Raw genomic sequence first — 25660 nt, 5'->3', positions numbered from 1 at the left:
AAAAAAGTGCGTGAAAAGAAAATTACAGGGCACGTGGAATTGCAACTGTTCTTATTTCTCGGCTAACGTTCTTCTGTCCGGGTGAAGCTGGGTCTGCAAGGCCAATCAGCCGGATGGCAAACCGGAGACTAGCCAGTCATCACGCAGAGGCTCTAATCCCCGCCCCCGGCAGTCAGCCGCAAGCCCTCGGGTGCCGGAGTGGGGGGGAGTGGGGCGGGGCGACACGCCCCTCCCTGGGTACGAGCCGCGCGGCTGGTGAAGTGTGTGGCTGCGGCCTCCGCAAGGCTTGGGGTCTGAACCAGGTGAGTATCTGCCGGCCAGGAGTAAACTACGTCTCTCCATCGCAATCCCTTCCTCTGGGAGCCGGGGTGAAAGACGGACCCGGAGGAGTAAATGCACCGTCGGACTGCAGTTGGAGGGATGAACAACCTTGTCGGACGGGGAAACAACCTGGGGGCCTTCTGTTTCTCGGGGCTGACGGTGGCGGATGTTGGGGCAGAGCGGCAACGCGGAGGTGGTGGTGCGGCGGGGAGGTTCCCGGGCTCTGGCGGCGGCCACCGGTCCTTGTGAACAAAGCAGGGGAATGGGGAGCAGTTTCGTAGAGTCCTAAAGTGCCCCTTGACCGTTGCGGGTTGGCTGTAGAGCTCTCGGATCTCAGGCAATCCCTGACTCGCGCTGTACATAGAAACCGTTGCTACGGCTGGAGGATGCCGTTTCCTTTCGGTCTCCGGCTGCAGGTGGCGCCCAGCCCTGTGGATGCTGGAAAGAACGTGCCTAGGTGGAAGAAAACCATTTTTCGTGTTAACTAGCCCATTGCAGTTTGCGCTGGAGGTATTACTGATAAACTGATTAGGAAATATGGGAAATGGATGTGGATTAGGATTGTGGAGAAGAAATTAACGCCAATTAGGACCAAAGTTTTTTCTAATCAGAGACAAAGAAATTGCAAGCAGATATGGAAGAGTTCTACATAGAGCAAACAAAGTATTGTATGACTTGTTTTTTGGAGTTTGAGAGTTAACATTTAGTGGTCTTGAGAATGTCTCTCCTACCCCCCCCCCCTCAAGTGGTAGTTTTCAAAGAGGATTCTCAGAAACGTTGAAACAGTGTTCAGAATAAAATTCGCTTGATTAGATAAGAGGTGTCTTTATCATTTCAAATGTTTTTCACCATATTTTATTCAAATCATAAAATCTCAGGGGTTTCAAGATTCCTTTAATTCGAGCGAATCTATTTTAATCCCATTAGATGCTTAAGTCACTCCCATCAAAGATCCTCCAGCTCTTTGGAAAAATTCTCCTAAAGACAACTCATTCTATTCTGGGCAGCATCAATAATTTTAAAGTTCTTCACTGGCTTTCATGTGACCTCCACCCCGAAGGCTATCCTTGTGATGGGAGACATTCATCATACTGGGCCCCCGCTAGCATGGTGTGAAAGCCATATTCTCACTTCTCAGCTGGATCTCATTCGAAAGCTGGCAAACTGTCATCTATATTCTATACCCAAGCCAAAGCCAGCAGGAATACGGAGAAACTGACAGAGCATCCTCTTTCTCTGCAGAGATCTGATATATGACCAGACTCCCAGAGGGCAGGCATGCTGAAGGGAATACTGCTAATGAATTAGACCCATTGCTACTTGTTTAAAAATTTATCACCCAGTGTGTTTTAGTGCAGTGTTTTTTTTAAAAAATACTTTGACAATAACTCATAATATATTTTTCTTTGCAACATTTATGTACACAACATTCGTGTGTGCATTTATATACACATATATTTATAATTTTTTTATATAGACGAAATAAAATTTTCTATAAAACAGTATTTAATGGTATGTGTCAGGTAGTCTGATTTTATTGCTGTTCTATCTCATAAAACAATGCTGATTGCAGCTCACGAAATTGATTTCTTGGGTTGCCACCTGCAATTTGAAAAGCACGATTAAATATGATGGTTAAGTATGTGAGCTCTGTAGTGGCCTACTGAGATTCAACTCTTCAGTTCACTACTTAAGAGTTATATGACCTTGAGCAGTTTATATACTTGAAACGTCACCTTTCTCATCTGTAAAAAGGGAGTAATTATTAATATCTTTCATGAAAGTGGTTTTGAAGATTGAAATAATTCATGGCATATAGAAATTTAGCTCCATAAATGTTGACTATTATTACTGCTCTCTACTTAAAATCTACTTGATATAGTAGTTGAAGGATTAAATGAAGTAATAATATAAGTAAAGTACATTAAGAACTACATATTTGTTGCTGTTATTGTCACCATCATTAGCAGCATATCAATAGAGTGAAACTGTCCAGGGCCGTCTTATTCCCAATTCAGTTGAATTTAGCAGGTATTTTTTAAGGGGTATAAGACAGTATTTACTATGTTAGACCTGAAGCTCTTGAGATGAATGAGGTAAGATCTCTCGTGATCTAGAAGGGAAGACAAAGAAACAGAATTTGGATATGTACTATGTGATATGAGAGAGGTATGTACAGAGTGCCTTTAGAACACAGCTTTGGCAGCTGTTCATTATGGGAGTGGGCAACTGAGAATGTAAGGAGGCAAGGAATAAGGAAGAGGGTGATATTAAGGAGAGTTACAGAAAAGATGTTATTTATGTTTGTGCTGAATCACGAAAGGATGGTTGGGATATTAACAGCTAAAGTAGAAGATACCAAAATCAACATTAAAAGATATCTTAAAAAGCAGTTTGAGCACTAAAGAGGATCAGAATATTCCACCCCCAAGTAGACCACTTTGACATGAAGATTATTTTGAGCTAAAGGCAATTAGGAAACAGCAGACACAGGAAGAACTCTCGGCCTTCCCCTTTTTTGCCAAAAAGCAGGGCATAAATTTCCCTTTATGAAGGTGTTCCCTCCTCTCCTTTCTCATACCAAGATGAAGAGAACAACCCTTATCACAGTAGATGGACAATCAGCACTGAGGTGAGTCTGCATAAACAAACCTTATTAAAATAACCCTTATCTGCCATTAGTTTCTTCCATAGATTTACCTTCTAGAAACCAAAACCCCTTTTCCTTTGTCTAATCATTTCTACACAATTTATCACCCTTTGTTAAAATGGTATATAGTTCCCCAGGCCTAACAGTTTCTTTGAGTTTTCACTTTTCTGTGAAGCCCCAGGAGTATATAAAATGAACCTTTTCTCCCGTTAATATCATTTGTCAGTTTAATTTACAGCCCTCAGGGGCTGAACCCAAATGGATACAAGAAAAAAATGTTTTCCTCTACAGCACCAAAACCTGCTCTGTTGTTGTATTTCAATTTTGCTTAAGTGAAGATTAAGTAAAATAATCCATCTGTGGTATATAGTAATTTATTTTTATCTATTTATTTATTTAGTTATTTTTGGCTGCGTTGGGTCTTCGTTGCTGTGCACGGGCTTTCTCTAGTTGCAGCGAGCGGGGGCTACTCTTCGTTGCGGTGCACAGGCTTCTCATCGCAGTGGCTTCTCTTTGTTGCAGAGCACAGGCTCAGGTGCACGGGCTTCAGTAGTTGTAGCACGCAGACTCAGTAGTTGTGGCTCATGGGCTCTAGAGCGGAAGCTCAGCAGTTGTGGCTCATGGGCTTAGTTGGTCTGCGGCATATGGGGTCTTCCTGGACTAGGGCTCGAACCCATGTCCCCTGCATTGGCAGGCGGATTCTTAACCACCACACCACCAGGGAAGTCCGTATATTGTAATTTAGCCCCATGAATGTTAACTGTTCTTATCGGGGAGAGAGAATTTACAATGTGTAGCTTCCTCCTTAGAAGAAATACTCCATCTCCTTTTCTATAGAAATGAAAAATAAATATTACAGAAGTACCTAGATGGTTACTACTATCCAAATTGAGTATTAATGTATTTTTAGATTCATAACTATTTTCCTACACTATATTTCAGCCATGACTGCCAAAGATTATCCGTCATTGTGGGGCTTTGGAACAACAAAAACATTTAAAATACCTGTTGAACATTTGGATTTCAAGTATATTGAAAAATGTTCAGACGTTAAACACTTGGAAAAAATTCTTTGTGTGCTCAGGTAAGCGTTTAAAAATCATATCATGTTTCAGTTTGCCAATTTTAATTATATTGTTGACTTCTAAAATTCAAAGCTACATTAGAAATTTTGGAGCAGATTTTCCAATATTGAAATTGTTGTTTTTGTCCATGTTAGGTTCCAAAATAGTGGTTTTGATCCTGTGGTTAGTTTGGCGGGTTCTGGCTAGATCTACTTCCAGCACAAGACTTAGGCTAATTAGTACCCAAGAGGGCATTTTTCTTGCTTCCTGGCACTTTCTAGGAACCGGTAAAGCATCCGTTAGGAGGCACCTGCTTATGCTGATAAAGTGCTTTGGCACTCTCCCACTTCACACTATCTGCCAGCAAAGGTGGGTGACTCAATGGGAGCCGTTGCATGGGGGATGGGGTGGCGGGGGAGAAAGTAGGACCAGAAGTCAGGGAATCAAAGCCTTTTCTGGGTAAGAGCCCTGTGGCTGTGATTCTCAAACTTTAATATTTGCCAAACATGGTGGTTAGAAAATGCAAATTTGAGGGCACCACTCCTGGAGATTCTGCTTCAGGAAATCAGGAGTGGAGCCCAGGAACATGTGTTTTTAACAAGCACACTGGCTGATCAACATGCGGGTGGCCAAGGGAACTCTACAAGAAACATTGCCCTGTGGCCTACCAACCTGTGCCAACTGTTTGGGGTTTCTTGAGGGTTTTGCATTTGGAGGGTAGCCTCATTATTGCAGAAGTACTTGTGAGCACAAACTGCCCATTTCCGGGACATCAGTAGTATTCCTTTTGCTCAGCAGTGGTTCTCTCTTTTCTTTCCTCTGATGCCCTTCCTTACTGCTGTGTCCTTTCCTTTTTCTTTCTTATCACCTTTAGCCTCCTGTCCTTCCTAAGCATCCCTGCTTGTCCCCAGCCAGTGTTGATGTAATAGCCTCATCATATCATTGTTTTCCCTCTTGTTTTTCTCAACATATAAGAATGTTTTCATTTTTATTTGATTAAAGACTAAAAGAAAATGTGAAGTTTATGGGATGAAAGAGTTTGAAAGACATTTTATGAATAGCCTAATTAAATTGTATTGACTTGGGACTATTTTTTTTAAATTTAATTTGAAAATGGGATTTATTTTTATTTTTCTAAAAATTTAGAAGTAAACAGATTCACAAGAAACGAGGAAAAGATTGATTTTCCTTAAAAAAAAAAAAAAGCAAAAAAGAACACATGTCTCTGTTTAACTCTCTAAGGAAGGAATTCTGTTCCTTGAGTGGTTGAATTTAGAGGTGTGTTGTTCTAAACTGTTCCTCTGCCATATTCTTCCTATCCCTTTGGGGGGAAAAAAAAATGAGCCAGAACAGTAACTCCTCATTGGAAAATAAGTCCAAAGTCTCATTCTTTGCCTGTCTCTAATAATGAATTTCCATTTATAAGTTTAAAATTACCTTATGTACAAAATGAACATATGTGTGTTAAAGAGGAGAGAAAATGTTATCTATTCAACTTTTAAAGCGTGTGATGGAAATTGATGTCTTTGGAGCTCCTTTTTTTCCCCCTTCAGCTCAGCACTCCATAGATTAGCATGTGAAAGTGGAGGTTGCTCTAATTGAGGACGGTGAGGGGGAAGGCAGCAGCTCAGCCTTCATCCTCGTTCGGGGCAGACCGTGAGATCTCTGTGGAACCCCTGGGCTCCATGGAACCCAGCTTGCAAACCACTGGTCTATATGGTCTCTAAGTGAAGTGGTAACTCTAAAATTCTGAATTTTTTAAAAGGTCTGGTGAGGAAGGATATTATCCTGAACTTACTGAATTTTGTGAAAAGCGCCTTTCAGGCTTGGCTCCTGGAAGTAGAGCTTTGAGGAGAGAGAAACCTGCAGCGACAGCAGCCAGTTTCACAGCAGAAGAATGGGAAAAAATTGACGGTGATATAAAGGTATAGAGTAACATCACTTTTTGTGGCATTGTCATGGATATATATCTACTTTACTTATCTGAAATCCTAGGCTTCCTTTTTTGTCAGTAAAGGGCTTTTAGTGGTAATTACTTAGGTGGTACTGGTTGCTTCTTACACCTAGGAGAATATTGTGAATGTGTGTGTGTCTCTGTGTGTGTATGTCTGTGGATTTGTTGGTGGGGGGTGGGGAGGGCATGCTCATGTATTTTATTTTTTTTTTATTTATTTTTAAAATAAATTTATTTATTTATTTATTTTTGGCTGAGTTGGATCTTTGTTGCTGCGCGTGGGCTTTCTCTAGTTGCAGTGAGCTGGGGCTACTCTTCGTTGTGGTGTGTGAGCTTCTCATTGCAGTGGCTTCTCTTGTTGCAGAGCACGGGCTCTAGGTGCACAGGCTTCAGTAGTTGTGGCACGTGGGCTCTAGAGCACAGGCTCAGTAGTTGTGGCGCACAGGCTTAGTTGCTCCACGGCATGTGGGATCTTCCCGGACCAGGGCTCGAACCCGTGTCCCCTGCATTGGCAGGCGGATCCTTAACCACTGTGCCACCAGGGAAGCCCTGCACATGTATTTTATTTTATTTTTTTTTTTTAATAATTTTTTTTTTTTTTGAAATTCACGGTCTTTTATTTATTTATTTATTTATGACTGTGTTGTGTCTTCGTTTCTGTGCGAGGGCTTTCTCTAGTTGTGGCAAGTGGGGACCACTCTTCATCGCGGTGCGCGGGCCTCTCACCATCGCGGCCTCTCTTGTTGCGGAGCACAGGCTCCAGACGTGCAGGCTCAGTAGTTGTGGCTCACGGGCCCAGTTGCTCCGTGGCATGTGGGATCTTCCCAGACCAGGGCTGGAACCCGTGTCCCCTGCATTGGCAGGCAGATTCTCAACCACTGCGCCACCAGGGAAGCCCTGCACATGTATTTTAAATGACTGAATAATATCCCACCCTATGAAAGGAACATAATTCAGTCAGCATCTATAAATAGTGTTATGTTTGTTCATAATTTTTTTGTACCATCCTGGTTGTTTCCTAGGGATAAATTATTAGAATTCAAGTTACTTGATCAAAGGATCTAAATATTTTTAAGGCTGTTGAAACACATTTCTGTGTTCTCAGGAAGTTGTACCTTTGTACTCTCCCACCATCAGTGTGTAAGAATGCTCACTTCAGGTACTCTTCACTGGAAACTGTAATCATTTTTTACATTTTAAAGTCAATTAAATAGTTAAAAAATGATAGTACGTAGTGTATTGTTTGTTTACTAGTAACGTTAAATTTTTTAAAATCTGTCACTTGAATTTCTTCTTTTCTTAATGACCTGTTTGTGTCTTAACTGATTTCTTTTAATCAGCTTTATTGTTATTATTTACATTCAATAAAAATTAGCTATTTTATAAAACAAACAAATGTGTGCAACAAAGCAGAAACAGTCTCACAGACATAGAGAACAAAATAGTGGTTACCAGTGGGGAGAGGGAGGAAGGAGGGGCAGGATAGGGGTAAGGGATTAAGAGATACAAACTACTGTGTATAAAATAAATAAGCAACAAGGGTGTACAGCGCAGGGAAACAGAGCCATTCTTTTGTAATAACTTTAAATGGAATATAATCTATAAAAATATTTAATCACTATGTTGTATACCTGAAACTAACATAATATTGTATATTAACTGTACTTCAATTTTTAAAAAATTAGCTATTTTATGGTAATTTCACTGAGTTTTGACAAATTGCATTTGCTGTGGAATATTTCCATTATCCCTAAAAGTTTTGTTTTGCCCCTTTGCAGTCAGTGCTGACTCCACACCCTGGCTCCTGGCAACCGCTGAACTGCTTTCTATCATTATAGATTTGCCTTTTCTAGACTTTCATATAAATATAATTATATAGTATATCTTATTTCATGTCTGGCTTCTTTCACTTAGCATGATGCTTTTGAGATTCATCTATGTTGTTGCATGTGTCCACAGTTCATTCCTTTTAATTGCTGAGTAGTAGTGAATTGTATGGATATCTCACAGTTTAACCATTTACCCATTGATGAACAAATGCCAAAATGTTTTCCAAAGTGGCATCAGTCCTGCCAATAATGGATAAAAGTTCCAGTTGCTCTACATTGTGGTCCATGCTTATTAGTATTGTCAGTTTTGTTATTTTAGCTATTCTCTTAGGTATATAGTGGTATCTCATTGTGGTTTTCATTTGCATTTCTCTAATAACTAATGATATTGAATGTCTTTTCATGTACTTATTTGTCATCCATATATCTTCTTTTGTAGAGTGTCTTTAAATCCTTTGCCCATTAAAAAAAATTAGATTTTTTGTGTTCTTATTGAGTTGTAAAATACATGTCTTTCATGTATTTTACACACAAAGATACATCTTTGCAAATATTTTCTGATATTGTGTGGCTTGCCTTTTCATTTTTTTAACAGTACCTTTGAAAGAGCAAAAGTTTTTACTTTTGATGAAACTGATTTTTCTTTTTATAGTTTGTGCTTTTGTGTTCTATTAAGAAATCTTTGTCTCATTCAAGATCCCTAAATTTTCTCCTATGATTCTTCTAGAAGATTTATAGTTTTAGCTCTTAAATATACGTCTAAGATCTGTTTCATTTTTTAGACACACACACAAATATATACATACACACACATACATATATTTGTACATACTAACATGGATAGCCAAAAGTTCAAGTGTCATTTAATGAAAGATTATCCTTTCCTCATTGAAATTCTTGGTACCATTGTCAAAAATCAACTGCCCACGTATGTGTAAGTCTATTTCTGAACTCTCTCTATTCTGTTCATCAATCTAAATGTCTGTCTTTACACCAGTACTGCATTGTCTTGATTACAGTAAGTCTGTTTTTTAATTTTAATTTTATCAATATATTGGAGTATAGTTGATTTACAGTGTTGTGTTAGTTTCAGGTGTACAGCAAAGTGATTCAGTTATACATTTTTATATATATCTATTCTTTTTCAGATTCTTTTCCCATATATGCAGTCAGTCTTGAAATCAGATAGTGCAAGTCCTCCAACTCTGTTCTTCATTTTCAGAGTTGTTTTGGGTGTTCAGGTCCTTTGCTTGCCAATTTCTACGAAATAGCTTGCTTGTATTTGAGTTGGGATTGTGTTGAATTTGTGGATCAATTTTGGAAGAATTGATATCTTAACAATATTGAGATTTCTTTTTTTTTTTTTTTTTTAATTAATTTATTTATGGCTGTGTTGGGTCCCCATCTCTGCGCGAGGGCTCCCTCCAGCCGCGGCAAGCAGGGGCCACTCCTCATCGCGGTGCGCAGGCCTCTCACTGTCGCAGCCTCTCTTGTTGCGGAGCACAGGCTCCAGATGCGCAGGCTCAGTAGTTGTGGCTCACGGGCCTAGCCGCTCCGCGGCATGTGGGATCTTCCCGGACCGGGGCACGAACCCGTGTCCCCTGCATTGGCAGGCGGACTCCCAACCACTGCGCCACCAGGGAAGCCCTAAATAACAACTCTCCATCCCACCCCCACCACCAGCCCCTGGCAACCACCATTCTACTTTCTTTTTTATTATTTTTTTTGATCTGTTTACATTCTTTTTTCTTTTTTCTTTTTATTTTTTTATTGAAGTATAGTTGATTTACAATGTTGTGTCAGTATCAGGTGTACAGCACAGTGATTCAGTTATACATACGTATATATCTATTGTTTTTCAGATTCTTTTCCCTTATAGGTTATTATAAAATATTGAGTAGAGTTCCCTGTGCTACACAGTAGGTCCTTGTTGATTATCTATTTTATATATAGTAGTGTATATATTTTAATCCCAAACTCCTAATTTATCCCTCCCCCCCCGCCCCACCTTTCCCTTTTGGCAACCATAAGTTTGTTTTCTATGTCTGTGGGCCTATTTCTGTTTTGTTTATAAGTTCATTTGTATCTTTTTTTTTTCTTTTGGATTCCATATATGAACAGTATCATATGATGTTTGTCTTTCTCTGTCTGGCTTTTCACTTAGTATGATCATCTCTAGTCCATCCATGTTGCTGCAAGTGGCATCATTTCATTCTTTTTTATGGCTGAGTAATATTCCACTGAATAAATATACCACATCTTCCTTATCCATTCACCTGTTGATAGACATTTAGGTTGCTTGCATGTCTTGGCTATTGTAAACAGTGCTGCAATGAACATTGGGGTGCATATATCTTTTTCAATTACGGTTTTATCCAGATGTATGCTCAGGAGTGGGATTGCAGTATCATATGGTAACTCTATTTTTAGTTTTATAAGGAACCTCTATACTGTTCTCCGTAGTGGCTGCACCAATTTACATTCCCACCAACAGTGTAGGAGAGTTCCTTTTTCTCCACACCCTCTCCAACATTTATTATTTGTAGACTTTTTGACGACGGCCATTCTGACCAATGTGAGGTGATACTTCATTGTAGTTTTGATTTGCATTTCTCTAATAATTAGTGATGTTGAGCATCTTTTCATGTGCCTTTTGGCTATCTGTATGTCTTTTTTTTTTTTTTTAAATAAATAATTTATTTATTTATTTATTTTTGGCTGTGTTGGGTCTTTGTTTCTGTGCGAGGGCTTTCTCCAGTTGCGGCAAGTGGGGGCCACTCTTCATCACGGTGCACGGGCCTCTCACTATCGCGGCCTCTCTTGTTGTGGAGCACAGGCTCCAGACGCGCAGGCTCAGTAGTTGTGGCTCACGGGCCCAGTTGCTCCACGGCATGTGGGATCTTCCCAGACCAGGGCTCGAACCTGTGTCCCCTGCATTAGCAGGCGGATTCTCAACCACTGCGCCACCAGGGAAGCCCCTGTATGTCTTCTTTGGAGAAATGTCTATTTAGATCTTCTGCCCATTTTTTTGATTGGTTTTTATATATATATATATTGAACTGTATTAGCTGTTTGTATATTTTAGAGATTAATCTTTTATCATTTGCATCATTTGCAAATATTTTCTCCTATTCTGTTGGTTGTCTTTTCATTTTGTTTGTGGTTTCCTTTGCTGTGCAAAAGCTTTTAAGTTTAATTAAGTACCATTTGTTTATTTTTGTCTTTATTTCCATTATTCTAGGAGATGGATCTAAAAAGATATTGCTGCAATTTATGTCAAAGAGTGTCCTGCCTATGTTTTCTTCTAGGAGCTTTAAAGTATCCAGTCTTACATTTAGGTCTTTAATCCATTTTTAATTTATTTTTGTATGTGGTGTTAGAGAATGTTCTAATTTCATTCTTTTACATGTAGCTGTCCAGTTTTCCCAGCACCACTTATTGAAGAGTCTTTTCTCCATTGTATATTCTTGCCTCCTTTGTCATAGATTAATTGACCATAGGTGTGTGGGTTTATTTCTCGGCTCTCTATCCTGTTTCATTGATCTATATTTCTGTTTTTTGTGCCAGTACCATACTGTATTGATTATTGTAGCTTTATAGTATAGTCTGAAGTCAGGAAGCCCGATTCCTCCAGCTTCATTTTTCTTTCTCAAGATTGCTTTTGGCTCTTTGGGGTCTTTTGTGTTTCCATACAAATGTAAAAATTTTTTGTTCTAGTTCTGTGAAAAATGCCATTGGTAATTTGATAGGGATTGCATTGAATCTGTAAATTGCCTTGGGTAATATAGTCATTTTGACAATATTGGTTCTTCTAATCCAAGAACATGGTATATCTTTCCATCTCTTTGTGTCATCATCGATTTCTTTCATCAGCGTCTTATAGATTTTGGAGTACAGATCTTTTGCCTCCTTGGGTAGGTTTATTCCTAGGTATTTTATTCTTTTTTATGTGATGATAAATGGGATTGTTTCCTTAATTTCTCTTTCTGGTCTTTTGTTGTTAATGTATAGAAATGCAACAGATTTCTGTGTATTAATTTTGTATCCTGCGACTTTACCAAATTCATCGATGAGCTTTAATAGTTTTCTGGTAGCATCTTTAGGATCTTCTATGTATAATAAGTATCATGTCATCTGCAAATTGTGACAGTTTAACAACTTCTTTTCCAATTTGGATGCCTTTTATTTCTTTTTCTTCTCTGATTGCTGTGGCCAGGACTTCCAAAACTATGTTGAATAAAAGTGGCGAGATTGGACATCCTTGTCTTGTTCCTGATCTTAGAGGAAACGCTTTCAGCTGTTCACCGTTGAGTATGATGTTAGCTGTGAGTTTGTCATTTATGGCCTTTGTTATGTTGAGGTATGTTCCCTCTTTGCCCGTTTTCTGGAGAGTTTTTATCATAAATGGATGTTGAATTTTATCAAAAGCTTTTTCTGCATCTATTGACCATTCTACTTTCTGTTTCTTTGAGTTTGGCTAATCTAGATACCTCATATCAGTGGAATTTTAATTTCAATTTCTACTTGTACATTGCAAGCTTATAGTTATCTAAAATTGGCCTTTCTGTATTGACTGTGTATCCTGTGTCTTGTTTAATTCAAACTAACACATTCATTCTAGTAGATTTTTTTGTAGATTCCTTGGATTTTCTTTATGGAAGATTATGTCATCTGTGAATATTGAAAGATTTTCTTCTTTTCCAGACTGACTACCTTTTATTCCTTTTACTTGCCTTATTCCATTGGCTTGGACCTCTAGTACAGTGTTGAAATGAGAGCAGATATCTTTGTCTTGTTCCCCATCTTAGGGGAAATCATTTAGCCTTTCATTATGTTACTTATAGATTTGTATAGTTCTCCTTTATCAGGTTGAGGAAGTTCCCTTCTGTTCCATGTTTGATGGGTGGAGAATTTTTATCATGAATGGATATTGAATTTTGTGAAATGCTTTTCCTGCATTTATTGAGATGAACATATGGTTTTCTTAGTAGTCTGTTAATAAGGTAATTTATGTACACTGTTTTTGAGTGTTATAGCAACCTTACATTCCAGGATAAACCCTACTCATCATGATGTATCTTTTTTATATGGATTGGATAGCTAAAATTTTGTTAAGGACTTTTTGTGTCTATGAATCATGAGAGATATTGGTCTGTAGTTTTCTTGTAATGTCGTTGTCTGGTTTTTGTATCAGGGTACTGTTGACCTCAGAATGAGTTGGAAAGTATTCTCTATTCTTCTGTTTCCTAGAAAAGCTTGTGTATAATTGATATTATTTCTTCCTGAAATGTTTTCTAGAATTTACCATTGATGCCATCTGGGCCTCAAGTTTTCTTTATTGATAAGGTTTTAACTATTAATTCAGTTTCTTTAGTAGACTCTGGGCTATTCAGGTTATATTCAGAGCTTTCTCTCTGTCCACCTCTCTCCTCTCAGAAATCTTACCTCCTCAATTCTTGCAGTCTTGGTCCCAGTCTGACCTCCGTTCTTCTAAATTCATTGAGACCTAAGACTGTTTCCTTTCCCTATGCTGTAGCCTGGAAACACTAGGCAGTCAGTTTGGAGCAAATGTAGGGTTTACCTCATTTGTTTCCCTTCTTTCAAGAATTATTGTCCTGTGCTACCTATTGTCCAGTGTCTGAAACTATTGTTTCATATATTTTTTCAGGTTTTCTAAAGTTTAGGCAGGAGGGTAAATCTAGTCCCTGTTACTTTGTCAGAGCCAGAAGCCCCTTTATTGACTTTTCTATTGATATGTTTCTTATTTATTTGTAAGAGTTCTTTCCTACATATTTTAATTTTCCCCTCAATTTGTTATTTGCCTTGTAAGTTTTGTGTGTGGTGTTTATTCATTTATTTATTTTTATGTAACCACACCTCTTGATTTTATCCTTTATGATCTTTACATTTGTTTTATACTTAGGAAAACTCTGTCTCCACCGGATACATATTTACCTGTATTGTCTTATAGTTCCTTTGTGGTTTCTTTTTGCTTAAGAAATATATATTTTTTAAAACAGACTCTGGAAAAACAAATTTTTTTGGTTTTACTTTATTTTATTCAGCGTATTTTTTCTGAGGTAAATCATACACTTGAAAACAATTTTGAGGTATGTGTATTCTCTAACTCAGAATGCTAATTTTTAAAAACTTTTAGCTTTCTCATTTTGTCATTTTATTGACTTGAGTTTGAAAAATTTGGTAATTAATCTACAGGTTAAAATAGCAGTTCTTGTCCAGCGTTCTTTGGCTTTATTTTCTGAGGGGTAAACAGCTGTTTTAATTGCAGGGCCTGCTTTCCCCCCAGCTGTGTGTTCTTTCTCAGTCAATTCTTAAGTTAGTTTCCTTCTCATCTCCCTTCCTTCATACTTTTCTTGCCACTTCTCCTTCGTTCCCAGTTCTCTCTCTCCCTTTCCTCCTCTATAATCCTTCCTCTCTCTTTTTACCTTTCTTCCCTTGTTTTTCTTTTTCTCTTCCTGTTTCTCCTGTTTGCCTCCTTTTCATCCTCCCCGCCTCCTATATGGGTAGGACAGTTAATATAGTTTATCCTAGCCCCTATTTGAAGAGTGTCTGACAAATATTAGACCCTCACTATATATCTGCTGAATAATAAATAATAGAATTTCACAGATAATAAGGAAATATCTTACTCAATTTTTCTGGCCTCTGTGACGATTCAGTTTAATAAACATTATTGTGAACCTAGTATATGCCAGACAATGTGCTAGGTTTTTTTGTGTTTTTTGTTTGTTTGTTTTAAGTACTTCAACGTTTCTTGTATCTAAGTTAAGTTTTTCAGGGAATTTGTTTATTTTATCTAACTTGCAAAGTTATTGGTATAAATTTGTCTAAAACATCCCCTTGTCATTTTTTTAATATCTGTAGAATTATTAGTGATGTACCTCTTTTATACCTGATACTGGTAATTTGTATTTTTTCCTTTCACTTTCTTTTGACTAGTCTTGCTGAGGGTTTGTCAGTTGTATTAATTTATTTCCAAAAAAACTAGTTTTGAATGTTGATTTTCTTTATTTTTCTATTTTCTGTTTTACAGATTCCTACTCTTATTTTTTAATATTTTTATTTCCTTCTACCTACTTTGGCTTTAATGTGTTTTCTCTCTCTTTATTAGTTTTTTAAGGTAGAAGCTTAGATAATTGGATCTTAAGCCTTTCTTCTTGTTTAAAGTTGTATATTTCCCTCTAATACTTTATCTGAATCCTACAAATTATATGTCATGTTTTCTTTATCACTTAGTTCAAATTATTTTCCAATTTCCCATCTGATTTCCTTTTTTAACCCATGATCTCTTTATAAGTGTATTGTTTAATTTCCAATTACTTGGGGATAATCTAAATACTTCTTATTACTGAATTCTAATTTAGGTCTGTTGTGGTCAGATACCATACTTTGTATAATTTCACCCCTATCAAATTTATTGAGACTTTTTTTGGCCTATGTTCCATGTGCTCTTGAAAATAACATAGAAGTCTTTAATATTGATTAGGTCAAGTTGGTTAATGTTTGCATCTGCTATAACATTACTGATTCTCTTTTTGTCCACTTTTTCCCTGTGTCCATCCTACTGTTAATCAAATAGATTGATTTTGGATACTGAGTTTTTCATTTTCAGGATTTCCATTAAATCTTTTTAAAGTTTCCATTCTTCTCCCAAAGTTCTCAATTGTTCATGCATGTTGTCCACCCTTCTCACATATTTACTGTAGCTGTTTTTAAGTCCCTATTTGTTACTTCCAACATCCATCCACTCTATGTGTCTGCTTCTATTGACTGTGGGTAATGTTTTTCTGCTTCTTTGTCTTTCTTGTTATTTGTATATTTTATACTGACCACTGTATATAAAAAAAATCAGTGGAATCTGAAGTAATTAATATTTACCTACAGAAAGGAGCATGTTCCTTCTGTCAAACTGCTAGAGTTGGAGACTGGGTCAATCTAATCTGTATGTTAAGTTGCAGCTGACATGCTAAGGTTCTTGAGATTAAGACATAGGCTCTGCCCTCAAGGAACTTACAGTGTGGTAAGAGGGACAAACAGTAAATAGAGGATTTAAAATCTCTATGCTAAACACAGAGGAGGAACACTTTTAGCCCAACCAGGAAGTTCAGAGAAAGCTTGCTGGAAGGGATGATGTAAAAGATCTTGTAAGATAAATAAAGTAGGAAGGGCAACAATGAACATACTGAACAATACTGAACTGTACACTTAAAAATAGTTAAGATGATACATTTTATGTTATTGTGTATTTTCCTACAATTGAAAAAAAAACGAGAGAGTAAGAAGGGCATTTCAGGTGGGGAAAATGGCATGATCAAACTGTCACCTAAAAATTGACCCACAGTAAACTATGATGATGTACAGTCCTTTCTAATGCCTGGTTAATTATTTCAAACTGTATATTTACCTTCTTTTTTCCTCTCTTCTTCTCAGAGTTGGGTATCAGAAATTAAAAAAGAAGATGATAAAATACACTTTCAAGAAACTGAAGCATTTCCAGCAATGGAAGATAATTTGCCTCCAGTTCGTGGTTCAAACAGCCATCTTCACGTTGCCAAGGTAGGCCTTTTTGGTGTGGGGTGTGGGTGGTAGGGGGAGAAAGTTGTTGTTTATTAAGAACATTATCTTGGTTTAATCAGTGTAGCTGAAGTGTGATGTCCTGTAGGCAGCTGGGGATTTTTTTCAGGTGATCGTGTGTTATCACCTTCTGGAGTAGGCCTCACCTGGATATCAAAATGAAACAGTATTTTCATTTGAAGACTTGCATCTTGGGTTTACTGCCTTCCTCATTTTTTCTTTTGCTGTTCTGTCTCTTCTACTCTGACAATTTTTGATGAGTACTTATGATCCAATTCAGTGTGTAAGAGTTTCAGGGAGTAATTTCATGTATCCAATAGAGGTATAGAGGGAGTAGTTTGTTACACAATTAAGTATGGATTTAAAGCGTAAAACAGATGGATTAATCTGTTTAATTAACCCATTAAACTTGGATATCAAGCAGTTATAGATGTCATTTCTCTGTTTAGTGCATTTCTCCCCCCATCTCCAGCCCCTCATTTTTATTTCTCTGAGATTGGTCCCTATTTTGCCATGCAGATCTCTCCTTGGTAACCCATGGCTTCCATAGAGAAGGGGCCTGTTGGAGTTCCAGGTTCACTTAACTTCAAGTTAAAATTGAGCTTCTTGGCATCCACCTGACCCTGATATTAAAGAACCCAACCCTTGTCTCCAGTGGGCTTTCGCTTGGATCACACATTCCATTCCCTCTGCCCTCCTTTTTTTTTTTTTTTTTCCTATTATTCCTATCATCTTTAAGAGGATGTTTACCTAAGTCTCTTCATTTTGGGTTGAGTCATTCTTGTTTTTCTCGTCTCTTCTTTGAGTCCCCAATTTTATTAGAAAAACATCCATAGCCTTTTCATCACTCTGCTCCTTGGTAATTTACCTTCCTGGGTCTTTTTACTTCTCATTAGGAATTACTCAGGTAACTGAGGTACAAAGTAAGTAAGTATAGGAAGGATACCACTGTCTGTAATCAATGAATTCGTATTTATTGAACACTCATTATGTGTTAAGTCTGTGTCCTGAAACTGTAACAACAAAAAACATTTGGTCTCTGTCCTCAAAGAGCTTATAGTCCAGTAGGGATAGACAGACTAGTGGTACAGTGGTTCTCAAAGTATGACCCGTGGACACTGGTTGTCCCAGAGATCCTTCTAGGGGATCCAGAAAGTCAATGTTATTTTCAAAAATAATGCTGATGCTTTTGTCTCTTTCACTGGGTTGACATTTGCACTGAGGGTAAAACTGCTGGTGCCTTACCATGAATCAAGGCAGTGGCACCAACTGTGGACTAGCGGTCATTGTTTTCTCCACTGCTGTGCACTCATAGTAAAACATTCCAATTTAACTTAAAAGTGTCTTTGATGAAACAATAAAACCTTTTTTGTCATTAAATCTTGAATCTTGAGGACACATCTTTTTAACATTCTGTGTGTACCAAATGTAAAATAGCTAGCTAGTGGGAAGCAGCCGCATAGCACAGGGAGATCAGCTCTGTGCTGTGTGACCACCTAGAGGGGTGGGACAGGGAGGGTGGGAGGGAGACACAAGAGGGAGGAGATATGGGGATATATGTTTATGTATAGCTGATTCACTTTGTTATACAGTAGAAACTAACACGCCATTGTAAAGAAATTATACTCCAATAAAGATGTTAAAAAAATATTCTGTGTGACAAAATGAGGAGTACACAGAAGGCACTTCACTGTGAAATGAAATATGATGGTTATCATAAGAAAAAGCACTTGTGTGATTGACTGCCAGCTGAATTAGCAACTTTTTCCTGGAACAATTTTTACTTGAAGAAATGACTGACAGACAAGCTATAGTTATTCAGAGTTGAGTTTTTGGCAGACATTTTCTTGGAAATAGTGAAATGGTCTATCACTTCAAAGAAATCAATGAACAGTATTTGTTGCCAGTGCTAAAATCTGAGCTTTCAGGTAGAATTCAGAGTATTTCATATTCTTAGGGGCTCTCAAATACCTACTTGTGACAAAAAAATTTCCCCTTAAGGGAGACACTTAATGACTTTTATGATGAGCTCCATGAGGATTTTTTTTTTTTACTTTTAAACAATTGAGATATAGTTGATGTACAATATTATACAAATTACAGGTGTTATAACAGTGATTCACAGTTTTTAAAGGTTATACTCCATCTATGGTTATTATAAAATATTGGCCATATTAGCTGTGTTGTACAGTATATCCTTGTAGCTAATTTATTTTATACATAATACTTTGTACCTCTTAATCTCCTACTCCTGTTTTGCCCCTCCCCCTCCCCTCTCCCCATTGGTAACCACTAGTTTGTTCTCTGTATCTGTGAGTCTGTTTCCTTTTTGTTATATTCACTAGTTTGTTTTATTTTTTAGATTCCACATATAAGTGATATCATATAGTATTTGTCTTTCTCTGTCTGACTTATTTCACCTAGCATAATACCCTCCAAGTCCATCCATGTTGTTGCAAATGGCAAAATTTCATTCTTTTTTACGTTTGTATACACTACTTCTCCTTTATCCATTCATCTGTTGATAGACACTTAAGTTGCTTCCACATCTTGGCAATTGTAAATAATGCTGCTGTGTACATTGGGGTGCATGTATCTCTTTGAATTAGTGTTTGTATTTTATTCAAATATATACCCTGGAGTGGAATTGCTGGATCATAGGGTAGTTCTATTTTTAGTTTTTTGAGAAACCACCGTACTGTTTTCCACAGTGGATGCACCAACAATGTACAAGGGTTCCCTTTTCTTCACATCCTCTCTAATATTTGTTATTTGTGGTCTTTTTGATGATAGCCATTCTGACAGGTGTGAGGTGATATCTCGTGGTTTTAATTTGCATTTCCCTGATGATTAGTGATGTTGAGCATCTTTGCATGTGCCTGTTGGTGAACTCCATGAGGATTTTAACAGATATGATTTTTTAATTGTATAATGAAATGTAGGAATATTTGGAAGATCTGTGTAACTCCTAATGACCAATGTACAATGATACAAAATCGTGCTTGTATAAATGACCCATTCAAATGGTTTCAAATTATGACTTTTAAGAAGCCATTTAAGAAACTATTTGTGAACTGTTGTTTGCTTTCCTCCCATTCCCTTCAAGGTGCTTGCAGTGGACATGTGACCTGGGTTGAGCCACTTAATAGCACCAAGCTAGTGCTTGGTCAGTGATGGGCCCATAACCCAAGCTAGCCAATCAGAGTCCTTCCCTGGGATTTCTCTAACTAAAGATGGAGAGAAGAGTCACTCTCCTTTTCCTTTCTGATTGGGAGGCCTGTCAGGTTATAATCCCAGACTGTGTGTGGCCACATTTCCAACTACATAGAAAAAGCAAGCAGACAGCAGGGAAAACAAAATCAGGGAGAGAGAAGCAGAGACTTCTGGGGGAGAGAAGGAGAAAAGGGGAGAGAGGGAGAGCTGTAGAAAGAGGGTATATGAATCCTTTATCCAGCAATACCCCTGCCGTTTCATCAGTTTGGTTACATAAGCCAATAATTTATTCTTTTTAACTAAAATTAGTTCAAGTTGGGTGCCTGTCATTGCAAGCAAAACAGCTCTGTCTAACATAGCAAAGTAGTTATTCTTATTTCTTCAATGCCTAGGTTTTAAAAGAATGAATGATAGTTTAGTACTTTATTATTATAAGAAAAATCAATAATAATCACATTTCACACATATAAGTTTTAAAATTTTATATATGTACTTAAAGTCCTGCCCATCACTCTCATAATTAACTACAAATTTAAAATCACTTTTTAACCTGCTGTATATTATTATGTTAAAAAAATTATAATACTGGAGTTGTTGTAACTTCAAGGGTACCTATTTTTCCTACCCATTCAATTTGTGTACCTTAATCCAGTACTACACATTTAAAGGAAAATCTGCTAATCTTATATTAAATATCTCATAAAATATAATTTTTTCTTTCAGGAAAAAAATTCTAAAAGTAGACCAGCTAAAAAGAAAATTCCGAGGGACTATGCAGAGTGGGATAAGTATGTTTTATATTTCTTTATATAAAAATTCTCTACCATAAAATACTGTAATAAATTCTTTATTGTTTTAAACCTGAACATACCAAATATCAAGTTATGTCAGTAGAGTACTAAGAGTATTTGGATTAAGCACTCTTGATTTTGTTTTTTCATTAAATAAAAAACTACTGCATCCTTTTATTTATAAGAGTAACTAAAAATAGCTAATGTAATACTTATACCCATCCAAAATAAAAAATAACAAATTTTTAAATTAAGAGAAATTGGTTACAATTTTAATACCAAAGTTCCACGCAGTTTAGGTCTGATTAATATTTAAGTCCTCACTAAATTCCATGTTTTCTAGGAAAGAATAGAGGTGACTTCTAATACAAACCTATCATATATTTTTGGAATATTATTTCTAAAGGCACAGTGATACAAATACAAGAATATCAATAATAAATTTTACTCTCTTGTTTGTATTGAGCTTTTTTTTCTCTAGTTTTATTATTTTTTCATTTAAGATTTGACGTGGAAAAGGAATGTGCGAAAATTGATGAAGATTACAAAGAAAAAACTATAGTAAACAACAAGTTGCATTTGTCTAAAATTGAGACAAGACTAGATACAGCAGGTAATTGGGGGAAAATAAGAATAATTTAGTAGTCTCTAAATTTTTTGAAATATAATAAAAGCTGTTGACCCAAAGACAGTCTCTTTAAGTGCTGCAGATTTCCATGAAAAGTTTATGGATTTTCTCCTAGAGCTTACCACCTCTAACAAATTCCATTCTATCCTTTAACTTCTTAATTTTATGAGTAAGAGTTACGATATTTAAATTTAGTAAGACTTAAAAATATATATATAAACCTATTTTTTTACTGTAATTCATTTTTCATTCCCTTTTTCAAATCTTCTTTTTCCTCCAAATCCCTCAAATTTTTTTCTTTTTGCCTCAAAACAAAAAGATGGAGGAGGTTGTTTTCACTTGAAGTCCACAGGTGTATAGTACCATTAAAGTAAAACAAAACAATTTATTCAAAAAATCTAAACCTTCAAAAATTCTGAATAATTAAAAAAAGAAAAGAAATATCTCTAAACTTAGGAAACTTTTATCTTCTTTTATTTGTTTTATAATTTTCTGCATCTGTTAAAATAAGCATTCTTGGATTTAAATTTGTTAAAGTTATACTAAGTTATATTTTTACTTATAGCAGATAACATTTATTTCTAGGTCTAACTGAGAAGGAAAAGGATTTTCTTGCTACTCATGAAAAGGAGAAAGGAAATGAAGCTTTTAACTCAGGAGATTATGAAGAGGCTGTGATGTATTATACTCGGTGAGCAGATTTTCGTTGTGGTTTAAACTTGCCATTTATTTATTTATTTATGTTTTAATTTATTTATTTTATTTTTTTGGCTGTGTTGGGTCCTCATTGCTGCGCGCGGGCTTTCTCTAGTTGTGGCAAGTGGGGCCTACTCTTCGTTGGGGCGCATGGGCTTCTCATTGCAGTGGCTTCTCTTGTTGTGGAGCACGGGCTCTAGGCACACGGGCTTCAGTAGTTGTGGCACATGGGCTCAGTAGTTGTGGCTTGTGGGCTCTAGAGAGCAGGCTCAGTAGTTGTGACGCACAGGTTTAGTTGCTCCGCAGCATGTGGGATCTTCCCGGACCAGGGCTCTAACCCATGTCCCCTGCATTGGCAGGTGGATTCTTAACCACTGTGCCATCAGGAAAGCCCAAAAATTGCCATTTAAAAAAATGATAATGTTTAAATTTAATTGTTGAAATGATGTAAATAAGCTAAATAATCAGTGTCAGAACCACTTAAGATATTGTACTTGTGATTTATCATAAATTCATTTGTGTTTGCTTTGTTTTTTCAATAATTTCCTTAAACCTCCAAGCTCCCACTTCATCCCCACTTTTGACAGAGGTTCTAACTTTACTGTTTTACAGAGAAAATAGAAGCTGTCTGAATGGAACTCGACAGAAAGTTCATATAGCTTAGAGGTTAAGAACTCAGGTTCTGTAGTCAGACTGCCTGGATCCTAGTACTTATGGTGCTACCTCCCGCCACAGGGCCTTTGCTTATGCTGGGTCCTCCATCTAGAATACTCTCCCTTTTTCTCATGATTTAGTTAATTCTGACTTATTCTTCAGATCTCAGCCCATGTCTCACTTCTTTGGGGAAGTCTGCCTTTACTTTTCAGACTAGGTTAAACCTCCACCCTACTCAGTTTAACCCCACCCCCCATTTACATACCCATATAGTAATCTTAACTCTACTTTGTTGGAGGTACAATTCAAGTGTGTGTGATTTGGCACTAACTGGACTGTAAGCTCTGTAAGAGCAAAGCCCACTTGTCATTTTTTTAATATCATTGTATCCCTAATACCCAGCAGAGTACCTGGTTCATAGTAGATAATTCATTGTATGCTTGCATGAACTTATGAAGCTCTTACAGTCTATGAAAAGTAAACTAATTTCCTGAAATATTGTTAGAGACAAACTGTGCTTATACAACCACTAATGCTTTCTCAGAGCTAAACTCTGTACAATCTTGCTTCCACATTTGGAAAGAAAAGTTTTTTTTTAATGTTGTTGGTGTCTGTAAAGAAGTTTGCTCAACTGTTTAAGTGAACATACAAAGTAAAGAGGATATTGAGGTATCATTCATTCAGTACAGCCTCCCCTGTTCAGGCAGGTGGATGTCAGCTCTGGTATTGTTATTTGTCTTTTTGTAGATTTCTACCAGTGGAGAATCTCTTGCCTATTACAGGGAACAAACTTTTTCTTGTCTTTCTCTTTGAAGAAATCATAGAGGTGAAAAATTAAAGCAGCATATTGTAATGGTTAAGGGAACTCAAATTGCCACTTTTCTGACCTTGGGTAGATTCTTCAACTCTCTTACCTCAGTCTTCTCAATGCGATGAGACTATAACAGTGCCTACCTCAGAGCAGCTGTGAGGATTAAATAAAACAACATGCTGAAAGGCAGGGTAACATGATGGTAAAGAGAACAGGTGCTGGAGTAGACAGTTGGGATTTAAATCCTGACTCTACCATTTCCAAGCTTGTGGCCTTGGGCATGTTACTTAACCTTTCCGTTACATCTGTTTTCTCATCTGTAAAATCGTAAGAGCAGTAATGCCTCCTCCGTGGATTATAATGAGGATTAAATGAGTTGACTGTTTAGTGCCTGGCATGTGGGAAGTACTCAGTGTCAGGTACTCGTGTTATTTATTCTTACATGTATTGTCCATGTTTGGTCTCTACCCAACTGTGTAATTTCTTTATATTCATCTTTAATGATCTTAGTAAATTGACACTTTTTGTGACTTTCCCATTTTTTTTTCTGGATTTAGAAAATTTAGTGCACCGATACCCTTATGTTTCCTATATCTAGGAATACATTATTTTACAGCATTCCAAATCAGTTTTTAAAGCAACAGCCAGGTAGGTTTTAAATTCTTCTTTTCATTAATTATTTTGCATTCATACCCTTAATGTAGCAAAATTTACTCTCTTAAGGTCTGTATTCCTCAATTACTACTACTCTCTTCTGTTTCCTTCAATTAAATTCCTTTGATAAAATTATGATCATTTCCTTAGATTTAAATTTACTTTTAGATTACAGACTAATTTGTATCTGTTAACACAATAACAACTTAATAAAGGATATTAGTTGTGGTTGATTGCTCCTTTTTTTTTGTACTAGAAACTTGTCCCTAAAGAGTAAAAAAAAAATGTATTTGATATTTGATGTTAACTAAACTGGGTTTTTAAGAGATCTGTGAGTATTTAAGTGATCATGTCACTTCTAAAGCCAGAGTCAACGTTAAATCTCTTAACTGGATATTTAAGCATCTGTCCAAACATTGATTTAATATGTTTATAGAATTGTATGTTATTATTTTTGATGATGCAAGCCATATTCGTTTGCTAGAGCTGCCATATAAACCGTTACAGACTGAGTGGCTTAAACAACAGAAAAGTATTCTCTCACCGCTCTGGAGGTTAGAAGTCTGAGATCAAGGTGTCTGTAGGGTTGGTTTCTTCTGATGCCTCTCTCCTTGGCTTGTAGATGGCCATCTTCTCTCTGTGTCTTCAAGTGAGCTTTCCTCTGTGCATGTCTGTGTCCTAATCTCGTCTTCTTATAATGACACCAGTCATATTGGATTAGGGAACACCCTCATGACCTCACTTTAACTTAATTATCTCTTTAAAGACTATCTCCAAGTATACTTACATTCTGAGGTGCTGGGGGTTAGGACTTCAACATATGAATTTGGGGGGACACAATTGCACCCGTAACACGAGCTGTGATTGTTTTACTTACAACTTTAGATGAGTTTCTCTATCTTATGTTTTCCTGTCATCTGCTTGTTGCCATTAAATGTCTCTTTTACAGGAGCATATCAGTGCTTCCCACGGTAGCAGCCTATAACAATCGCGCTCAAGCAGAACTCAAATTACAGAACTGGAACAGTGCTTTTCAGGATTGTGAAAAGGTCTTGGAGTTAGAACCCGGGAACTTAAAGGGTAAAAGTGTTCATAGAATACCTTTAAATTTGCAACAGGATCTGTTAAAGACCATTTGTAGACACTTATATTTACACTAAAAATATTTCAAATGAACTCAAATTTCTATATGTGAATCATTACCTTCCTCAAGTTACTTTTAATTTCAAGTTTAACTTGGAATTTAAGTTCCTAATTATTTGAAGTGAAGTAGCTAATAATCCCAGATGATTGATTGAATAAAGTGTACATGTGTTTTTTTAAAATTAATTAATTAATTTTATTTATTTATTTTTGGCTGTGTTGGGTCTTCGTTTCTGTGCGAGGGCTTTCTCTAGTTGTGGCAAGCGGGGGCCACTCTTCATCGCGGTGCGCGGGCCTCTCACTATCTCGGCCTCTCTTGTTGCAGAGCACAGGCTCCAGACGCTCAGGCTCAGTAGTTGTGGCTCACGGGCCTAGTTGCTCCGTGGCATGTGGGATCTTCCCAGACCAGGGCTCGAACCCATGTCCCCTGCATTGGCAAGCAGATTCTCAACCACTGCGCCACCAGGGAAGCCCCTGTACATGTGTTTTAAAAGAAATATCTCACGCTTGCATTTGAATTGTGGTTTGTGGTTTTTTTTTTTTCTTTCAATTTTTTTTTGTTGTGGTAAAATTGACATAACATAAAATTTACCATCTTAATCATTTTTAAGTGAATAGTTCAGTGGTATTAAGTACATTCATATTGTTGTGCAGTCA

The 25660-nt window shown here is 37.0% G+C and overlaps 1 protein-coding gene across 4 annotated transcripts in view; it reads left to right on the top strand.

Annotated features, from left to right (window-relative positions):
- The first annotated feature begins 222 nt into the window (after positions 1 to 222).
- The window catches only part of SPAG1 (sperm associated antigen 1), a 94078-nt gene continuing 68640 nt past the window's right edge, over positions 223 to 25660 (top strand). Inside the window, exons 1-8 of one of the 4 annotated variants that reach the window (XM_082364267.1) lie at positions 223 to 302; positions 3914 to 4055; positions 5801 to 5960; positions 16270 to 16395; positions 20350 to 20414; positions 20921 to 21030; positions 21631 to 21736; positions 24810 to 24940. In XM_082364267.1, the coding sequence (XP_082220393.1) occupies positions 3916 to 4055; positions 5801 to 5960; positions 16270 to 16395; positions 20350 to 20414; positions 20921 to 21030; positions 21631 to 21736; positions 24810 to 24940 (838 nt within the window). In that variant the 5' untranslated portion in view covers positions 223 to 302; positions 3914 to 3915. Of the gene's footprint in view, positions 303 to 768; positions 5961 to 10522; positions 16396 to 20349; positions 20415 to 20920; positions 21031 to 21630; positions 21737 to 24809; positions 24941 to 25660 lie in introns of those variants that run through there. The other 3 variants (XM_082364268.1, XM_082364269.1, XM_082364270.1) reach the window with 3 other exon arrangements.

The sequence above is a fragment of the Balaenoptera borealis genome, assembly GCF_965194805.1.
Source record: "Balaenoptera borealis genome assembly, chromosome: 17".
NCBI classification, from domain to species: domain Eukaryota; kingdom Metazoa; phylum Chordata; class Mammalia; order Artiodactyla; family Balaenopteridae; genus Balaenoptera; species Balaenoptera borealis.
This window is presented reverse-complemented; position numbering and strand designations above follow the sequence as displayed.